The sequence below is a fragment of the Lates calcarifer genome, linkage group LG16_LG22 (assembly GCF_001640805.2).
Source record: "Lates calcarifer isolate ASB-BC8 linkage group LG16_LG22, TLL_Latcal_v3, whole genome shotgun sequence".
Classification (NCBI taxonomy): domain Eukaryota; kingdom Metazoa; phylum Chordata; class Actinopteri; family Centropomidae; genus Lates; species Lates calcarifer.
This window is the reverse complement of record NC_066848.1, coordinates 19,261,436-19,279,802: the sequence shown is the minus strand read 5'-3', so window position 1 is coordinate 19,279,802 and position 18,367 is coordinate 19,261,436. Positions and strand designations below refer to the sequence as shown.

At 41.2% G+C, this 18,367-nt stretch overlaps 2 protein-coding genes across 4 annotated transcripts in view; one reads left to right on the top strand and one right to left on the bottom strand.

The window, feature by feature from the left end:
- LOC108872883 (protein kinase C epsilon type-like) overlaps positions 1–5,263 on the bottom strand; it is a 73,214-nt gene extending 67,951 nt beyond the window's left edge. Inside the window, 1 exon segment of the mRNA XM_018660784.2 lies at positions 3,921–5,263. Coding sequence (XP_018516300.1) covers positions 3,921–4,268 — 348 coding nt within the window. The 5' untranslated portion in view covers positions 4,269–5,263.
- An 8,429-nt stretch (positions 5,264–13,692) lies between these two features.
- Positions 13,693–18,367, top strand: part of atrnl1a (attractin-like 1a) — a 244,340-nt gene continuing 239,665 nt past the window's right edge. For all 3 annotated transcript variants that reach the window (XM_051076681.1, XM_051076679.1, XM_051076680.1), the window contains exon 1: positions 13,693–14,570. In XM_051076681.1, the coding sequence (XP_050932638.1) occupies positions 14,326–14,570 (245 nt within the window). In that variant the 5' untranslated portion in view covers positions 13,693–14,325. The remainder of the gene's footprint in view (positions 14,571–18,367) is intronic.

The following is an 18,367-nucleotide window of genomic DNA, read 5'->3' as shown; positions in this document are numbered from 1 at the left end:
ATCTGCATTTTTTATTTAATGTTGTTTTCATACAGAGTCTTTAACATAATAACACAGTGGACGGAAGGCTTTTCATGAGGCACGGGAGCAAGCAATGTACTCATATGATTTGTTGTCTGTGTTCTTGTGACTTTGTATGTAACGAGATCTTAATTCTCCTAAGCACATGACATTTTGCTCTGAGTTCTCTCATATCTGTGAGGGGAAAAAACGAAATTCTTTTGTATGGGAACTTAGCAGACACAAATCTGTAACCTAGCCTGAGCCCAAAAATAACAAATAAATCAGGCCTTGTATTCAGAAGCCTTGTTTTAGAGTCTGGTTTGAGGCCAAGTGATTCTCCATCAACCTAATGGTAAAATTTCATAAAAGTCTTCCATTCATATTATCAAAAAAGCGTTCTGTCAGCTCCTTTCACAGATATTCTTGGTTGATTGAAGATGATCTTTTTACAGTGAGACATTCTCATTTAAAAAATGAATTTTGGTGAAGGCCAACATCCTGAATGGATGGAAGAGAAGATGAATACTCTCCCTTAACATTTAAGTAGAATAAGTTTGATGTTTGGAAAGAATAACTTCGAAAATATTCGTATCTGTTGAGTCTGGACCAGGGTTGGAGACATTTCTAAACACACTCTAAAAATCTAGTAAAATTTTGGCAGCGGATGAAGAAACAGAGGTTCGGCTTTATGGACTGGTCTAGCGACCAAACAGCAACAACAACATATTGCCATGCTCATCCTTGCTTAACTAGTGTTCAGCAGGAAAATCAGCCAAGTCCAAACAAAAATACTGCTGAGTGGCTAAAATCCGTCTATTTTAATGTTTCAATTGATAATAAATCAGCACATTAATTTCTGCCGACATGCTACTAGCTATCCTGATACAGGGCACATTAGTAACAACTGGATGTATCGGCTGTTTTCTCTCAAAACTTCCTCTTTGTCTCAACCTGTTTTTGTCACATTTAAAATCTCTGAGCTCAGTCTGAACCACAGCAGAGTAGACAGAGAGGACAACACACTTAAATGAACTGAACATTAGCATAGTGATTTGAGTTTGGTTCAGCGACAGCAACAACAAATTCACACCTTTATTTCTGCCTTTAAATCTGTCTTTAATTGTACAGAATCCAGCCAATAGTGGCAGCACTAACCAGGGTCAGTAAGAAACAAATCCTGCATCACTGACTCCACAGTATATGGTTTGTACTGACTTTAATGGAAGTCACTCCTCTCCGCCCAAGTAAATCATGTTTTGTTACTTCAAACCAGCCTGACTTCAATTTTTCCAGCCTTATTCACCGCAAAGAAAACTGCCTTCCATTCCGCATGTTGGTATCTTTCCTAAATTTCACAAGTGCCCGAGTCCATGAAATGTCCAGGACTGTCCTATATCAGAGCTAATTGTTGAGGCTTTGGAGAAAACTAGAAGATGTGAGCTTTAAGAGCCTCAGCAGCCGCTCTGCTAGCTCTTGTAGAGGATGAAAACCCACTGCACAACAGACTTCTCTCAGTAGCTTACGTTAGCAGTACTCACTGGGAAACTACACAGGCTGTTTAGTTCCCTCAAGGTGATGTCAAGTCTTTCTTTGTCTGAGATTACATAATGCGAGATGCAGCTTAAGTCAAGACATGTTCGACCCAGAACGCCCATGGGAACACCTTAAAAAGTGCAGGAACACGAGGTGCAAAGCCCGGAAGGGACGGATTAAAAATTCCTTTCATCTGAGTGAGTGAAAACTTAGAATTAGACAATGACACCGGTTTGAGGGTCTTCTGACTGCAAATCAATTAGAGACCTTTACAAAATCCGGGTAACTACATTAGGCTAAGATGTAATGTCTGGGAGGCATCACATTTGTCAACTCAGATCTGAAACTGACCCACTGCCCCTTTTTTCTCACGAGAACTAGCACAAAGTTTCAACAGGCTTTGTCATAGACAGATCAGAGATATGACTTAACCTCTACATCAGATAATTAAAGCCACCACAAGATCAGTGGCAACTAAGAGTCACTTTCATCTTGTGTCAAAATCTTAAGTCAAGAACTGAATCCTCACCGTCAGAACATGTGAAACATCACACAGCTCTGACGGCCTTGACCGTCTCTGGCCTTACAAGTCTTTAAAGATTTCCGCCATGAGGGATATACTTTCTTTTCACCATCCTGTCCTCCTCCTGTTTCATCATCTTCCTCTCTTTCATCTTGTACTCTCCCCAGCTCTCCCTCTCTCTCTCTCTCTCCCACTCTCTCTCTCTGCCTCCGTCTCTAATGGACCTGATGGCCTCATCAATAATACACTCAAACATTCGTCTGCTTCAGCGGCTTTAGACAACAATGAACAATTTCTTCATGCTGCAGTGATTATGTGTGTATCATGCATGTGGCCATCCCAACACCCACACCCACTCTTGCCTCTTTTGTAGCACCACCGTGGGTCACTGGTTCAGCTGGCAAGAGCACAACAAAGGTAACAGGATCTATACAGTCTATGTTTGCATGCATGTGTGTGTGTGTGTGTGTGCGGTGACTAGGGCTGTGCATCTGCAAGCCTGTGTTGCACATTTTATGCCATGGCAGAAAACGTGTTGACATTACTGTAAAATGAAAGAATGTGTTATGATACTTGTATCCTCACATATGGGAGCATTGGAAAGAGTAAATGTTTTTTATTTGAAAAATAACTTATTAGATTAATAAATTACCAATATTCGATGATCAATCAATGGACTAATCATTTAAGTCCGCTGTAATATATTTGAGATTAGGTGCCAACAACCTCACACAAGCAACACTGAATGCTGCACAATAAATGTGAAAAGTTACAGATGCATCCTGCAAGTTCAAACACTAACACATAATACACATATGATATTAGCCAATATACACTGAGTACAGCAGTTGCTCATTTTGTCCCTTTTACTACAGCCTTTCTATAGTGGAAGATAGCCAACTGTATCTGGGACACCTCACAACATCCAGATGAAAACACAGTGACATTGCCCAGTAGGAGCACAGAGATATGGTGTTGCTGGCATTGTCAGGTGGAGCAGTGAAGCTGGTTCTTAGTACCTAATTTTCAACCAGCTATGACCCCTGTACAAATCCACATACAAGTGAACTATGATTTGGGTCCAACATGTAGTGTCATGTCTCTCATCACAGCAAGGATTTATGATTATAAAGATCTAAGTCATGTCATTTACCTGAGGAAATTTTTTTTAGTAGATAATGTAGTGTGTCATCATCATGACATGTTTTGACTCTTACTTATGTTTCAAGTTTTTTTCTTTTTTCCTGGCAGAAATGGTCCTCAACACTGAACACCTTTCAGGTTGATTCTAAGAAAATAACACATTGTTCAAGCCATCTGGCAAAAAATACAAAATAGTCGGTGGCTGAGCCAGTCAAGGAGGGCAACTGTCCTCGGACCAGGGACTCTCAGGGGCTCCAAAAGCCTCAGGTAGGCAGCAGTTTGTCACCTGATAGTACATACTCTGATTTGAATTGTAATATTAACTTAAGTGGCTTCGGCATTACTGGCTAATTTTGTGGCCCTGCTTAACAGTGTCAACAAATCGTTTTAAGACTTTACTTCCACTCAGATGGTGGATATTCCTATTCCTATTTTTTTTTTACAGAGTCCCCCTCACAGTTCATTCAGGCAATACTCAAATGTTACAAATTCTCAGGTTTAAATCATATGATTATCTCTGGGTTTTGGACCATTGGTGAGACAAAACAAGCAATGTGAAGATGATCTCTGAGGAACTGTGGTTAGTAGAAACAAAATGATTAATTGACTTATTTATTTATTTATTTGAAAATTAAAATAATTGTTTGTTGTAGCCCTAATGAGGTTTGAGTACTTTTCCCACCACCAGCCCCCCTGCGTGTCTCCATCACTGCCTTACCCAGTCCTCGAAGTGCTTGCTGTCGTTGTGCAGGATGTCCTCGAACTGGATGATGCAGTTGGCCACGAAGTCGTCGTAGCCGATGGGTGCGTCGTGGAAGACGGACAGCTCGATCCTGCGGCCGTCGTGGACCTCTGTGGTGAACTCATCGTTCCACGCGGGGCTGTTGGTCTTCTGCTTGGTGGAGGTCTGGCCCACGCGCGAGTCGTCCACGTTCAGGGCAATGTACGTGTCCAGGAGGAAGGTCTGGGTCTTGGGGCCGACGGCGTGACGCAGGGACCAGGCAGTGGGTTTGAGGTTTAGAGCCTCGCAGATCTTGATCTTCAGCTGCCCGTTGAAGACCACCATGGCGGTGAAACGGTCCCCAACGCTTGGTATTTGAACTGTAACTTGTTAACACTGAAACCACCTCACCTTTCTCCCAAAACCACTTCAAAACAGTGTAACTCCTCGTGCTCTAACGGTTTGAATAACGGCTCTGTTCAACCGGTGGTCCCCTCGGCAGATACTGTATTCCTTCCAGTTGAATATGACGGAGAAAACGCAGTCCTCTCCAGGTCAAACACGCCACGCCAGGTTTATAAAATGTTTTGGTCTGAACTGCTGTTTGGTCTTGCTTTGAAACGTTTAATTGTCGAATATGCTACAAATTTTACCCTAAAAATTAACTACAGCAACAGAGAAACGTCCGTTAACCCGGGGAAGCCTTCTTCACAAGTGCACGGAAGAAATATGAACAGCTACCAACAGCCGCGAGTTAGCAAAAAACACATGAGCAAAGGCCCCAGATGTGAGTCGGTCTGTCATGCTTTTTACCTTCGAGGAATTAAAAAACTCCGTTAGCTGTAGCTTGGCACCGTGGAAGCACTAGCCTGTGTTGCATTGCACCGTGTGGTGGGGTGGGAGGCTCCAGATGCCTGCTGGAAGCCGCCGCGGCGCATCGGGAGATGTTTGAGCCGGACCGCTGCGACCAGACAGTGGCTGGTAACAACCGCAGCAGGAGCGGAGAGGAGGGGCAGACTCAGGCGGGTAGGTAGATAGGTAAATAGGGGTTCCTGCTGCTCGCTGCACGGGCCTGGTTTCATCCACCGTTGCTGTTGAGCTTAACTTCCCGTGGACATACCTCTGGCTGCCTCCCCCCCCACCCCCAGACACTGCTCTCTGTCTCCGTCTGTCTCTGGTGCAGGAAATGCGAAAAACACGTCAGATTTCTCGGAGCCTGGTGTGACAGACTGAGGAGTGCGACGCAGCTCAGACTGAAGGGAGGTGTTTAGGAGCAGCAGTGCTGGAGAGAGGAGAGAGAAGAGGGGGGCACGGCCATGTGGGCGAATACACAAGTGGATAAATGAAAAGCTTTACATTCCGTCAAGGTGCCCTTGAGCAAGGCTCTTCGTAACCGCCCAGGTGGAGTTGTAAGACGCGCACATGCAGGGTTGCACACTTGCTGCAGCACCCATGTGAAACTGTTGAAAACGCAGCGAAACAGGTGTGCGGAGCCTCCTTTGTTGAAAAAAAAAAAATAATAAGGGCTGAAAAAACAGCAGTGTTTACACTGAAATGTGGGTATGAGCCAGATAAATGCCCCCCCCACACCCCTCCCCCTGCTGAATGTCGAGGTGCAGAAATATGAACATTCATCCACTCAATAAAAGCCAATTGCCAACTCCATAAAAGATGGGGCCTTAGGGGATGAATGTAGGGATATGTGAGGCATGTGTGGAATTTCAAAGAGATGATTGCATACCATATTACTTATTAGCCACACGACCATGCATGCTGCATTGACCACAGAAAAAACCATTAACCCCATTTTTTTTTAGGTTATTCACAAATAACTAAATACTCTTGATGATAATTCAGTCAAATAGTTTCATTTAATGGTTCATTTTTTGCCTGTTGTGGCCATCTAAGAGTGGAGTAGTAGAGTTACAGTCATTTAAACGGTCAGCCTTGTGATCACCACTAAAAACAGCTGCTACTTATGTGTGAGTGAGTCTTGTGAGTAATTAAGGACTAAGAATTTCATAAATGTTTAAAAAAAAAAAAAGGTCTTCACAGCCTAAAATGAAGATACTTCCTGTATGAAAGCCTTCTTGAAGCTGTATGGCAATAAACTCCCCACCACAGTAAAATCAAATAGTCTGTATGCAAACACAGCAAGTGAGGTGGCAGATACCAGAAGAATTAGATTTTCTTCATTTGCACTGGACAGATGCCTGCATTACATACATGAGACTGTGTGTGTCTCAACAGTGGCACAAGTGACAAAATGCAATTTATGGAAAAGGTTGCTTGAGACAGTAGTAGATGAAGGATCAGACATCTTGTGTACCATCTGTACAGGAATGTGTCTTAGTGACATTAGATGATTAGCGCAGGAACATACTGTACCTGGCAGATGCACCACAAGACCAACAGCAATTCACATTTCACACAAAGAAACAATACATTCATCGGCACAGAGAGCTCCCAGCCGTTATCTGCATTCAAGCAGTGTGCAACACGGGGAATATCACACTGGCAATGGCAAATATCACGTCATGGTGAAAGTGTATAGAGACTGAACATACTCACTGAAATACATGCTGAAATTTGCCAGGTTGTTTAAAGGTTTCAGCAGTAACAGAGTACACTATACATGCAGTCAGTTATTAGTCAAGCATCCACCACCTTTGGCTCTTTTTCAGTTAATATAAACTACCACCTATGTCTCAGTCTCCTGGTTTTGCTTTAAAACTTGACATTATATAGTTTGTACATGCATGATGATACAAAATGTATTACCAGTTTTGGATTTTCTCCTCGTCCCCAGAATATTGACAGTACATGGGGACTGACTTTACCTTGAAAACTTTAAATTAAAGTTTGAGGAAATCTTAAAATTGCAGCTAAAGAGTCTACCATCTATAACAAACCACAACAAGCCTGTTTCCATTTTACTTGTCAAACTTGCAAAATAAAAAGCAAGAGTGAGGAGAGCAGTAATAAACTGTAGATGCAGTCTTAGTGCAAAGCATGAGTGAAATGTTGAAGCATACTGAACACAGTCAGACAGTTACAAAGATGGATGGGATGTCACTCCACAGCATCCAATAGCTACTGTACAATTAAAATATGAACACTGCTGACCCCTCCTGGTGAGTATTTAAAACTACAGGCCAAAACAACTCCCAATACCCACTTAGAAAACCATTATAATTCCTAGTGACATTAAAACCCCACACATATGATACTGCAGGAAAAATATCACACAAGAGAAATACATTTTCCTGCTTCTTAACCATCTGAACCACCAGAGCTTTCTAAAACATACTGTACCACCTCTCACACAGTGCATCATGAAATATAGGGTTTAGATGAGTACATCAGCTTAGTCATCTCTACACTTTTTAATCTGCTCGCCAACATGTGTTAATATATATATAATATGTTAATATATATATGTTATGTCTGTCTGTCTGTATAATATGATGCTGGGCCTTACATTACTGCAGATTCCTCCATTAGCTATATTCTTCCTTAAGGTTCTCATCAGTGTTGGAAACAGACTGTTTACGACAAACTAACAACTGCTGGTTCAGGCTACTGTCATTTGCTCCCATCTAGTGTAAAGATGGTGGAAGTTCAGTCTATAGTTTATAGTCTTAAAAAGCATATTTCTGCTCTCTTGATGCAGAAAACGTGAATAGAAAGCTTTTTTTTTTTTGTTCAAAGGGCCCACAATGTTTCTTTTCTGATGAGTAAGTAATATATCCTATAAGTGTGCTCAGGCTACAGTAATGTAAGTAATATTCTTTCTCTGTGTTTCTGTGTATCATTTGAAAACAACAAAATCCTGCTGTCTCTCATTTTTCCAACTTGTTTTCTCATTAAGCACATCAGCTGCGTCTCTGAGCTCTGTAGATAGGAATCAATCACAGGCGGGAGGAAATCCCCTGGACGACGGCCACGTCCTGCCCTCTCTCCCCTCTCCCCCCTCTCACTCAGCTTGTCTTAAATCAAATGAACATGGCTTGGCAGCAGGCGGATGGGATCGTTCTGTAGTTGTCATCACAGCTGTAACTATGGTCACACCAGGACAGTAACATCCCCATAACTGCAGGAAAATAAGCGTTCAGAGGCATGAGAGGAACATTTTTCCACTTTAAGTGGCTGCAGGAATTTTTTTTGTGAATTGAGGAGGAAGTCGAGACCAGAACAAGAGACAGTTTATTGTTCCCAAATAGCTACTGGAATAGTTACCTATTTTTTTCTCTTAGTGATAAAACGTGGCAACCTTTCTTAGTGCTTCAGTTTTTTTGATGATTGATTGTTGGAATTGTTTTCATCAGGTTTAATATTCCTACCATTTGATGATGAGTAATGGTTTCCAGATATATACTTGTACATAACAAATGAAATCCAGTAAAGGAAATCTTCATTTTCTGTTTTGTTTTCAGACTAATTTAGTCTTATTCCACCAGTTAATAGTCTAATCTTATTTTTCCTCAAATTCTCAGCAGCAGCAGTTAGCTTTCAGTAGGGGACCAATCTATGCAACCTTTTACAAATTTTGTTTCAATCTTTGCGACCCCTCAAAATGTCTATAATGTGACCAATCATAGTCATTTGCATATGTCTAAAGTTACATCCTCATCTTTCTCTTGTTTTGTTTTGACTATTTTTTAAAGCCCACTACAGCAGACTAGAGGAAACACTGACAAAATTTTGTGTAGTGAAAATGTGTTTTTTCTGCATGTCACATCCTGTTAATAATCTGGCGACACTTCAGACTGAACTCGTGACCCTTAATGTGGGTCCTGACCGCCAGGTGAGGTGAGAACCTCTGGTTTAAATTAAATCTCCCCTGAAGTCCACCACAGCATGTTTAGCCTTGATGTATTTTTCTGATGTTCTAACATGCACTTTATCTTTGCTGTTATGTTTTTCTCTCTTCTTGCATTAGAATTTCCATTATTATTTTATGTCCCTTTATGTTTTATTTTAACTCAGGCAAAGACAAGCCAATAATATCTGAGTATAATGTTACATAGCACAATGACTACTGAAGGCCTTCATCAACTGATTGAATTTACTCATTATCGTAATCCTGAGTTTAAAAAAAAAAGAAGTCCAAGAGATGTGGCTGAAAGCTCAGAAAATAATCTATGAAGTGGATTTTATGCTAAGATTAATGTTTCCAGCAACTGTTTCCAGAGTCAAAAAAGAAACTTCAGGTATATTTCTGCATCAGTTGCACTAGCACATATTAAACAGCAGGGGCCACCAAACATCAATCAAAAATGATAATCTTTTCATAATCTTTCCCTGACGCCAAGTTAATTCTCCCCTCTCTCTGACATCCACTGACTCCATCCATGCTCTCAGTCTACACTGGCCTGTGTTTCAGTGTGAGTATTTGTGTGTGTGTGTGTGTGTGTGTTCTCTCTACTTGCCAAGAAAAATGGCCATGGTAGAATATGTAATCTTTACACATGCATGTTTTATGGCACATCTGCTCTATTAAACACTGCGCAGCTGGCAGTGAAAGACATTAATATGAGCACAAAGAGCAAGATGATGAGCAGCAAACCAATGACATTGTATGTACCTGCTCTGAATGCTGCACATTCCCATAATCCTCACTCAGCCACATCCCTCCGGTGCAGTTAGTTATTCCACTGTTTAATTATAAACAAACTGTCAAAAATCAATATTAGTTTTTTTTCCCCTCTTCTTTTTCATTTTCCTCACAGTGGGTTCTTTGTGTAAGCCAATCAATATTCCTACTTTGGCCCTTGGGGGGAGGTTAAAAACGATCCATAATAGGATTCAACTCAAGCAGCAGGAATAACAACAAGCCAAACCAATTTCCCACAGGCTAACAGTGAGGTTTAATGCCACTGTTTGCTGTCCCTTGGAGCTTTAAACGAGCCAGGCCTTTTCTGGTTGGAAAATGTTGAAGAAGAGTGTGCTGACAGGAGTTTGATGACTTTTATTTGCATGCATTTAATCCAAAAAACCACCAAAGTTTGAATATATTTTGTCAGAAAAGACATCCTCAGACACCAAACACTCTCACAAATAATTTTTCCACTTCATATCCCACCAGAAATGTATGAATATTGATGTGAAACAGGTGCATATCTCGATATCCTTGACCTTGTCATTTATCTCGACTTGCGAGGTGACGTAGAGCCCAGTTCAGTATTCTCAACGCAAGACGTTTGATAAATACTCTCCCTAATTTAGAGGCAAGGCAGATGGTCTTGTTGCTGGCAAAAGACCTGCAAAATTAGGGCAAAAGGGAAAAAAAAGTGTATGTCAGCATTAGCAGCATCAAGGTGCGCCGTGGAGAGCAGGAGGTAGTGCTGTGTGTCCCAGGAGGGGTGTGGAAAGCAAACGCCAGCCTGCAATAAACCAGCTGTTTCCTCAAGCAGTGGCTGACTGCCAGAATACCTGCTGTAGTCAGATAATATAGAATCTAAATAAGAATCAACTTGCGTTATTTGGAGAACTAAATGTGATTCTAAAGCGATAGGAAGAAAGAAGTAAACCACAAAGCAACCAGAAACTTCTTCCCATAAGAAAGTGGATATTAAATATTCTAATAAAGTAGATTAATGTGCTGTGTATGAAGTAACAAACCCATGAAAATAAAATCAGTCTTAGTCATGTTTAGCTGATGAAGATGGATCTTTTCTGTCATAAGATCAACCACCAGCAGTCACTGTAAGCACGCTTCATTTGTTCATTTATCTTTTTTCCCTTAGTCATCTTTTTTTTTCCTCTCAAATCAGGGAGTTTAGATAGAAAGTGGCACACAGGACACTACATTTTGAAAACTGTTCCCTACAGTCAGCTTTGGTTTCTTTTAATCATGCTTACAATTCTTTTTAACCATAATCGAGTAGTTCTGGTCACCTAAATTTAACAAAATCTTAACAATAACGGTAGCAAATTCTATAAAACTTTTTTGCTACAGTCATATGAGTCATGCTTACATATTAATTCTTGATCTGATGTAGTCTGAAAAAGAAAATGTTGAACTAACATCAGTCTCGATCATATTTGGCTGCAGAAGATGGCTCATTTTTTTTTTGTTTGACGTTCATGCACTATGATTGAAAGCACCTTAAGGTTGTCAACTGTTATATCCAAAGGCAACAATTAACTTTTGGCCTAATCCATCTGCTGATGAATACTATGTGAAATGACTGAAAGCTCCAGAAGTGCTACTTAATGAACTTTGTAGTGAGGTAATTTTGTCATCTGTCATATGGGTCAAGTAGACATGACACTGTTGATGTTTTGAAACTTGTTTTGATTTATCAGATCCCTATTACTAACAGAAGTATGAAGTAGTAGAAGTGAGTTTATTTACCTCACAAAGAATGGGTGTGATCACAATTACATTTATTCAGATCAAAAGAAATATATCAGAGGCCTACTTATTCACAAAATCCATATTTATTTATGTAAAATTACATGCCATAATTCACTTATTTAATGTACTATGGGTCATGTGGACCCATTTCTCATGTCTTTTTTTTACAGTGGAGATTTGTGCATTGGTGATAGCCACATGAGCTGTAACAACATATAATATGACTTGGTTTATTTAAAGCCGCATTAATGTGCTTTTGGCCACACAGGGGCAAAATAACTCCACAACATGCCAAGACACACTGACACAACACCTTACAAATTTAATATAGCTTTTAATATAACTAATCTGTTTTCAAACAGTGAAGTATTTACAGATTAAGCAGACATGGAGCAACATTACCATTTTTTGACTTACTCTTCTGTTTGTGTCCACCTCATGAATGTTACCCTCCTTTTAGCTCTGGTTTGGTCTCAACCAGCTACTGAGAAAGAATTTTCCACTTTCTTCACAAGCTACTCGCTAACTTTGTCCCTTTCACAATTCACATAGTCTTTTGATTCTTTGTTAACACAGAAAATAATAACTAGTGGAGCTTTAAGGAAATTAAACTTTATCCAAAACTCCGGCCCATATGTAACCAAAACAATTTAATCGATAGCTGCTGTATTGATTTGGTTGTAACATCCAAATACGTTTGCAAAATCCATTAGCAAAAATACCCACACTTCCTCCTCCCAGCTTACTGTTAATGTTTCCAGACTTAACTGTGAACTGTCAACACAGCTGTGTTGAGTTTGGAAACATCAACAGTGAACAGGGAGGAAATTTGGGGGCTTTGCAGTGCTGTTGGGTAATTTAACAAAGTCATAAATATGTTTCTTCTAAGCAACTGTAGTCAGTTGGCTCAGTATAGGTTCACACTCACCTTGTGATACACCAGGTCTCTGCCTGGTTGTAATCAATATCTCTCACTGAAACCTTGTGATTCTCTCCATCACACTGCAGCAGAGTAATATCTTACTTTGAGAAGAGTCTATCTTTCGGGTTTGAGGATTATCGTCATCTGGCTCGGCTGAATGTTTTTGTGAGCCCTCGGGGAGCGCAGATGCAAATCTTGGCTTTGTTTTCCAAAAGCACCGTCTTGGCTCAAAAGAATATTTCTGTGTCTTTAAAGCCTTGAGAGTGAGATAAAGTTATAAATCAGGAAGACAGTTTGGGGAATTAGGCCTGTGCTGTGTCAGTCTGGTTTTAACGTTCCTGTCATATCTTCCTCGGAATCAACACAAACGCATCCAGGCAAACAGAGACTCGGGTCAGAAATAAAGAAGTTGCTTTCTGAATGAAATACATCCTTTTCCAAGTAATTACTGCCCCATGTTCACACTGATCTCTGATTGATCTCTACAGTAGATGAACAGGCTGCACACCAAACAGCCACTGCAGGCAGTCAGATCTTTTACTTTTTCCAGCTGGTGATGAATAAATAGATAGATAATAATTGAGCAATGTGCAGAACCAGACCCCGCTGTAATGGATTTAGTGAGGATACTGATATGTTCTGCCTTCTCCAAATTGTCTCAGAGCGATTGTTCCAGTAGAAATTACCATTTTGCTGCAGTTTTATTAGCTATCATTCCCTGTGGTTACCCTTCCTCATAACTTTCTGTGAGTGCATATGTGTGTGTGTGTGAGAGAGAGAGGGAATTTGGGGGGAACGTGCAAAATATTTCTGTTGACTGGTTAACAAAATTGGATTTTGACATGACTCTTGTTCTTACCCAGCATTGAGGAACTAAATATCCAGTGTATGAATTTGCCAGAAAATTGGGGGATGGTTATTTACCTGAGGATTTTAATAGTTTCTTGACTAACCACCAAGAAATGGATAAAATACTACAGGTATCACAAGTACTGACCTTTACCCTGATCCCCCATCCAGCAGTAAATTAATTGAGAAAATGACACAGTGCACAGCCTCTGATTGAAAACATCCTTTTTATTTATTTATGTATTTTAATAAGAGTAGTTTCTGGTTTTATTATTATGTTAACAGCAACAGTGTGCCTAAGCACTTTTGCACTGTTGTCTATCTATCTATCTATCTATCTATCTATCTATCTATCTATCAGCATTTGATTGGTGATAACAGAGCAGACAAAACTAGCCATACTACTTTATTCCAACATCTGCTGGACTAAACGTCTCAAGTGTAAACCACCACAGGAAAACACACCGACACCGTGCTGCACTTGAATGTCACCGGCTTTGTCCGTGCCCGCTGCATGCCTTCGACGTTTAAAGGGAACTGCCCCTTTAACCGTGCGGCCGTACTGCTCATGCTCGGGGCTTTTGTGCCGGAGTCCCCCACCCCCCCACCCCGAATCAGAAACCAGCTGTGGACCGGAGAGCGAGAGAGCAGATAGGAGAGAGGAGACGAGCTCCGGAGAAGAGCAGCGACTGTCGCATCCTCCGACAACAGAAGCCGGGCAGAGCAGAGGGCAGGCACGTCTTTTGTCTGAGAACGCGTCCGACAGGAGGAGCAGCGCACAGCGACCATCTAAGCTCCGTGTTTTCTCTTATTTTTTTTTTTAATTATTATTATTTATTTAATCTCCGGGATTATGCTCTTTGACGTTGAGGGAGCATCATCCGGTCACGGTCGTGTGTTTACATCAGAACCTTCACCACAGTAGAAGTTGTCTGGAAGACTTGTGGGGGACGCGCGTGTTTGGGTCGCTCAGAGCGGATTGAAAAATGCGTTCACAGTGATTTTATGGTCTAAACTGTTTCCATCAAAGTTGCATCTCTTTGTCCTGTCCCGCAGCTTGTTCCACGCCGCTCGGTGTTCCCTGACAGTGCGTAATTACTGTTTTTTTTTTCCCTGCGCCTTTCCAACAGGCATCACCAGGTAGGGCTTCTTGAGCCTGCCCACACCGATGACAACAGATCACCTCGCAGCGTAAGGTGACAGTTTGGTTTTCTCCTCTCGGGGGGCTGCTGCAGCCTCTCAAAAAGAGACACCGCTCGTCCATCATCATGGATGATGCTGGGGGGATACATCTATGCGCCTGGACCAAGTCGTCCAGAAAGAGCGCGCGGGACGTCTTGAAAACATACCTGGGAATATTTGTGATGCTTCACCTCGTGCTCCGTACGGAAGCCTCATCGGTGTCCAGATCCTGCGATAAAACCTGTTTTTCGGGGAAGTGCATCAACGGGAGCTGCGTGTGCGACCACGGGTGGGTCGGGGATCAGTGCCAGCACTGTCAGGGAAGATTCAAGTAAGTTTGTGATTGATGTGGCATCCTGCCACGTGCCTTTAGGAGTCCAAATCTCGCCTGTTCGGTTGTGTCATGTATCACTGTCGTGTTGAGTGTAGTCCGTCAGTGTCAGCAAAACTAGCACAGTGGTCCCCAAAGTCCTCAGGATGTTACCTGGCTCTGAAGCCAAACTGTATGAGGGGCAATTAGTGCCACAGCAGAGCACCACATGTTTGTTTGCTAATGAATTATTCAGGAGATGCTAAAGCTGCCTTTTTTTTATGACTGTGTAAAAATCTACAGTGCATATACTATGCACACATTGTAGTTAAGTGCAAGTAACTGCACAAGTTCAACTGCATCAGTTCAAATGTGCATGGAAAACACTTTTCTAAATATGACAACATGTAATTTTAATGCCCAGGCAGCAAATTGGTCTCCGCTGTCTGCTGCTCACAGTAAAGTGGAGTGACGGCCTCTCTCCACTGTCACCTTAGAGTACACACACAGGCTTAAAAAGCCTGCTTTGGCTGCCTCCAAGCAGATGTTCTTTAAAAATAATTCAGAAATTGCACGGCCGATAACTTGCATCTGGTACATTCTGAGACAGATTTTATTTGGCTGTAAAGCTGGACTGGCCATGTTTCGGCAGTTTGAAAACCAGGTGCAGGCTGAATTTGGCAGTCATTCAGAAACGTTTACAGAAGTGGAGTGTGGTGTTTTCATCAGCCTGGCTGATCTTCACTCATCCCTGCTTCAATCTGCTGAAACATTTGGCAAGAAAAGGCAGAAACCATCCATCGTTACTGATTTCAGTTTGATTTCAGAGGTAACATGACTTTGTGTTTGGGATTGGGCCATAAGTTGCCACTCATATTGCTGCATCGCAAGATATTTTCCAGCTACAAACAGCAGAAGAACTCAGTTTATTTATTTATTTATCTTGGAAATTCCAAGGAAAGTCAGTGACACAGCTAGGGAAATTTCAGTGATTCATCACAGTGATTACTCAGCAGTGATGGGTAACCACAGACAATGTCTCCTCTCTAATTTTGATGCTGTGTTAAACAGTTGAACAAACTTAGTTTTCAAAAATCCTCAATGGAGGCACTTGTCCTTAGAGACAGTATTTAGACACCTCACAAGACTACCAGCATAGTTCCTTTCCTTTCTGTCAGAAAGAGTATTGTATTGGTCTGAATATAAGATGATACCTTTTTCCAGAAATTATTATGATCACGGCAGATTCTTCTCTATGGACGAACAACCAGTGTAGCACCGGCTCTTACGAAATGTTTCCTGGTGGTTTGTTTGTAGCTTTAATGTTGCTAGGCTAGTGAGTTTTTTCATGTGTGTTCATCAGATCAGATCTGACCATGTTTTTTTTTTTTTTGTTCTTTTTTTGCCCACTTTAGCCCGTGGCTTGTATAATATGTTTTGCTGCCATCAAGAATATAAATTCCTGACGAGTGAATAAGTAAAATGTGTTGAAAGAGTCTCCTGACGTCTTTACTGCAGAAATGGACCGAGAACGGAATTGTTCAGCGGTCAAGAATTAGCAAGGTCGTTGAATGTAAATGGAATTTATGTAGTGCTTTTATCTGAATTGCTTATAGCATACCTATTATTCACACATATACTCACAGAGTGATGCCACCATACAAAGTGCTGACCGGACCATTGGCAGTAGTTTGAGGTTTAGTGTCTGGCCCTGGGATGAGTGGACATGAGGAGCTGGCAGTCTAACCACCACAGCTTCAAATGATGTTGAAGCCATTTGGAAAAGGGGCCAGTCTTATGATTAGGTTGGTCTTATATTTGGGCAATATGGGACATACTACATATGACTATGATTGATATTCTCCAGCTCATCTTTTCTTCTTTCTCTTGTGGCATTATTCACTTCTCATACACTCCCGGGAGGATGACTTTACCTTGTCACTATCACCTACAACCTTGTCTGCACACGTATGGATGTAGAGATGGCAGGACTTCAGTCTGGTCTTTTCTCTCCAGAGGACTGTATTGATTCCTCAGTCAGTGTGATTGTCGCGAGCGCGGTGAGCAGATCAGGCTGTAGGCTGGACAACAGACGAGCAATACCACTGGGATGAGCTTCTCTTCTTGTGGCTGCCCTGTGGCAAGTTAGCGTCCATTAATACTGAGTAGTTCTTACATGTACACACATGGGAAATGATGAAGAGTTCTCTCAAAAAGGTGGAGTTAAACAGACTGTCTGACATGATGTAAGCCTAAAATCTATATTTGGACAAATTCCATTGTTTACAGGAAAAGGCCCATAAGATACATCAGCTCATGATCAATACTGTGTGTGAGAGAAATGTGAGAGCATGTAGAGAAAAGTATGTACAAAACAAGTGTGAGGTGTAATACTTAAATGCTTTGTTTATGTATTTGTGACCACAATAGTCTTGAAACCGTACAGGTGTGTAGTTCACATCAAAAATGACGACTAAGTTTGAAGATTAGTGTGTGGGAATACTGAGTACTCATGTAATCAAAAAATGTTTCACTGTTGGAAAACACTGGGCGCAAGGATGACTCTGACACACTGTATCCAGCTCTGTTAATGCATCCATGTTTGGTATACAGATGGTCCCAATCAGCAACCAGTTTTAGAGAAACACTGCTGTTCAAATAGTCGTCTTATCTTAAAGGTTGACTGTACTCCTTTTGGCTACATCAGCTATATCTGTAGTGAGGACAGACTGGAGGGCAGTGGAGCAGAGAAAAGAATCTGTGCTTCAATATCACTGTTGGACCTTAAAAAAAAAAAAAAAACTCAATACTAAAGCTTCAGTGGTCACTGGATTGCAGGTGGGATGGTCAGTGGACACACACACACACACACACACACACACACCTCTGTGTTCTCATATCCACACAGACAGATCCAATAAAGGTGAAATAGGGAGTAGATTCTGTTTGTCTATTGATTTAAGGTATTGGTGCTGTGTAGTTTTATTGGTCTGCAGTCTCACCCTTTGTTTTCCAGTTTTTGTTCTGCTCGCTCTCTCTCTCTCTCTCTCTCTCTCTCTTTATCTGGACTAGATAACGTCATGCTTGTTCTCACATACAAAACAAACACACACACACATTGTACTAAGACACGCATAAAACAGCAAGAAATTCGTACGTACATACATACATACAATTTTAAGATTCTGATAAGAGGAGGGTAGTTGGCAGCCTCCAATGCTTTTAACTGTAAGATCCAATGCTTTGCTAAACTAAAACCCTCTGTCTCCCTCCTTCTCTTTTTACTGCTTATACCTTCTCTTAAATTGTAAGTCATAGAATACTTATTCTTCTATTTGCAGTGCACAAATAAAGTGCATAAACAAAACACTGATTAAGTTTTACAACATTTTTAGCCATGACCCAACACAACATGTTCTGTTGGAATAGATGTTCTTATAAAATTATGCTATTTATTTCATTTAAAAGCATTTGTCAGTTTTTTTTTTTTTGGTCACATTTACATATATTCTCTGATGCGCCATCTCTGCAGCTGAGGTCTGGTAATAGCTACAGCATTATTGACAGGCTGCACTGATTTTTTTTTTTTTTTTTTTTGTGTGTGTTCAACAGGGAGCAGGAGACCTCCATAACAGACGCACAGTGCTCACATGATACTGACATATAAAGTTAAATGGCTAATGTGTTAGCAAAAAGAGCACCACTGTTATGTATTTGGATTTGTGTTTGTGTCCACCAGATGGATTTAAGTCCAACATTCATTCACTCTTCCCAGAGCTGTAGAGTTGGAGAGCATTGTCTGAGCCTTATTCACCGGG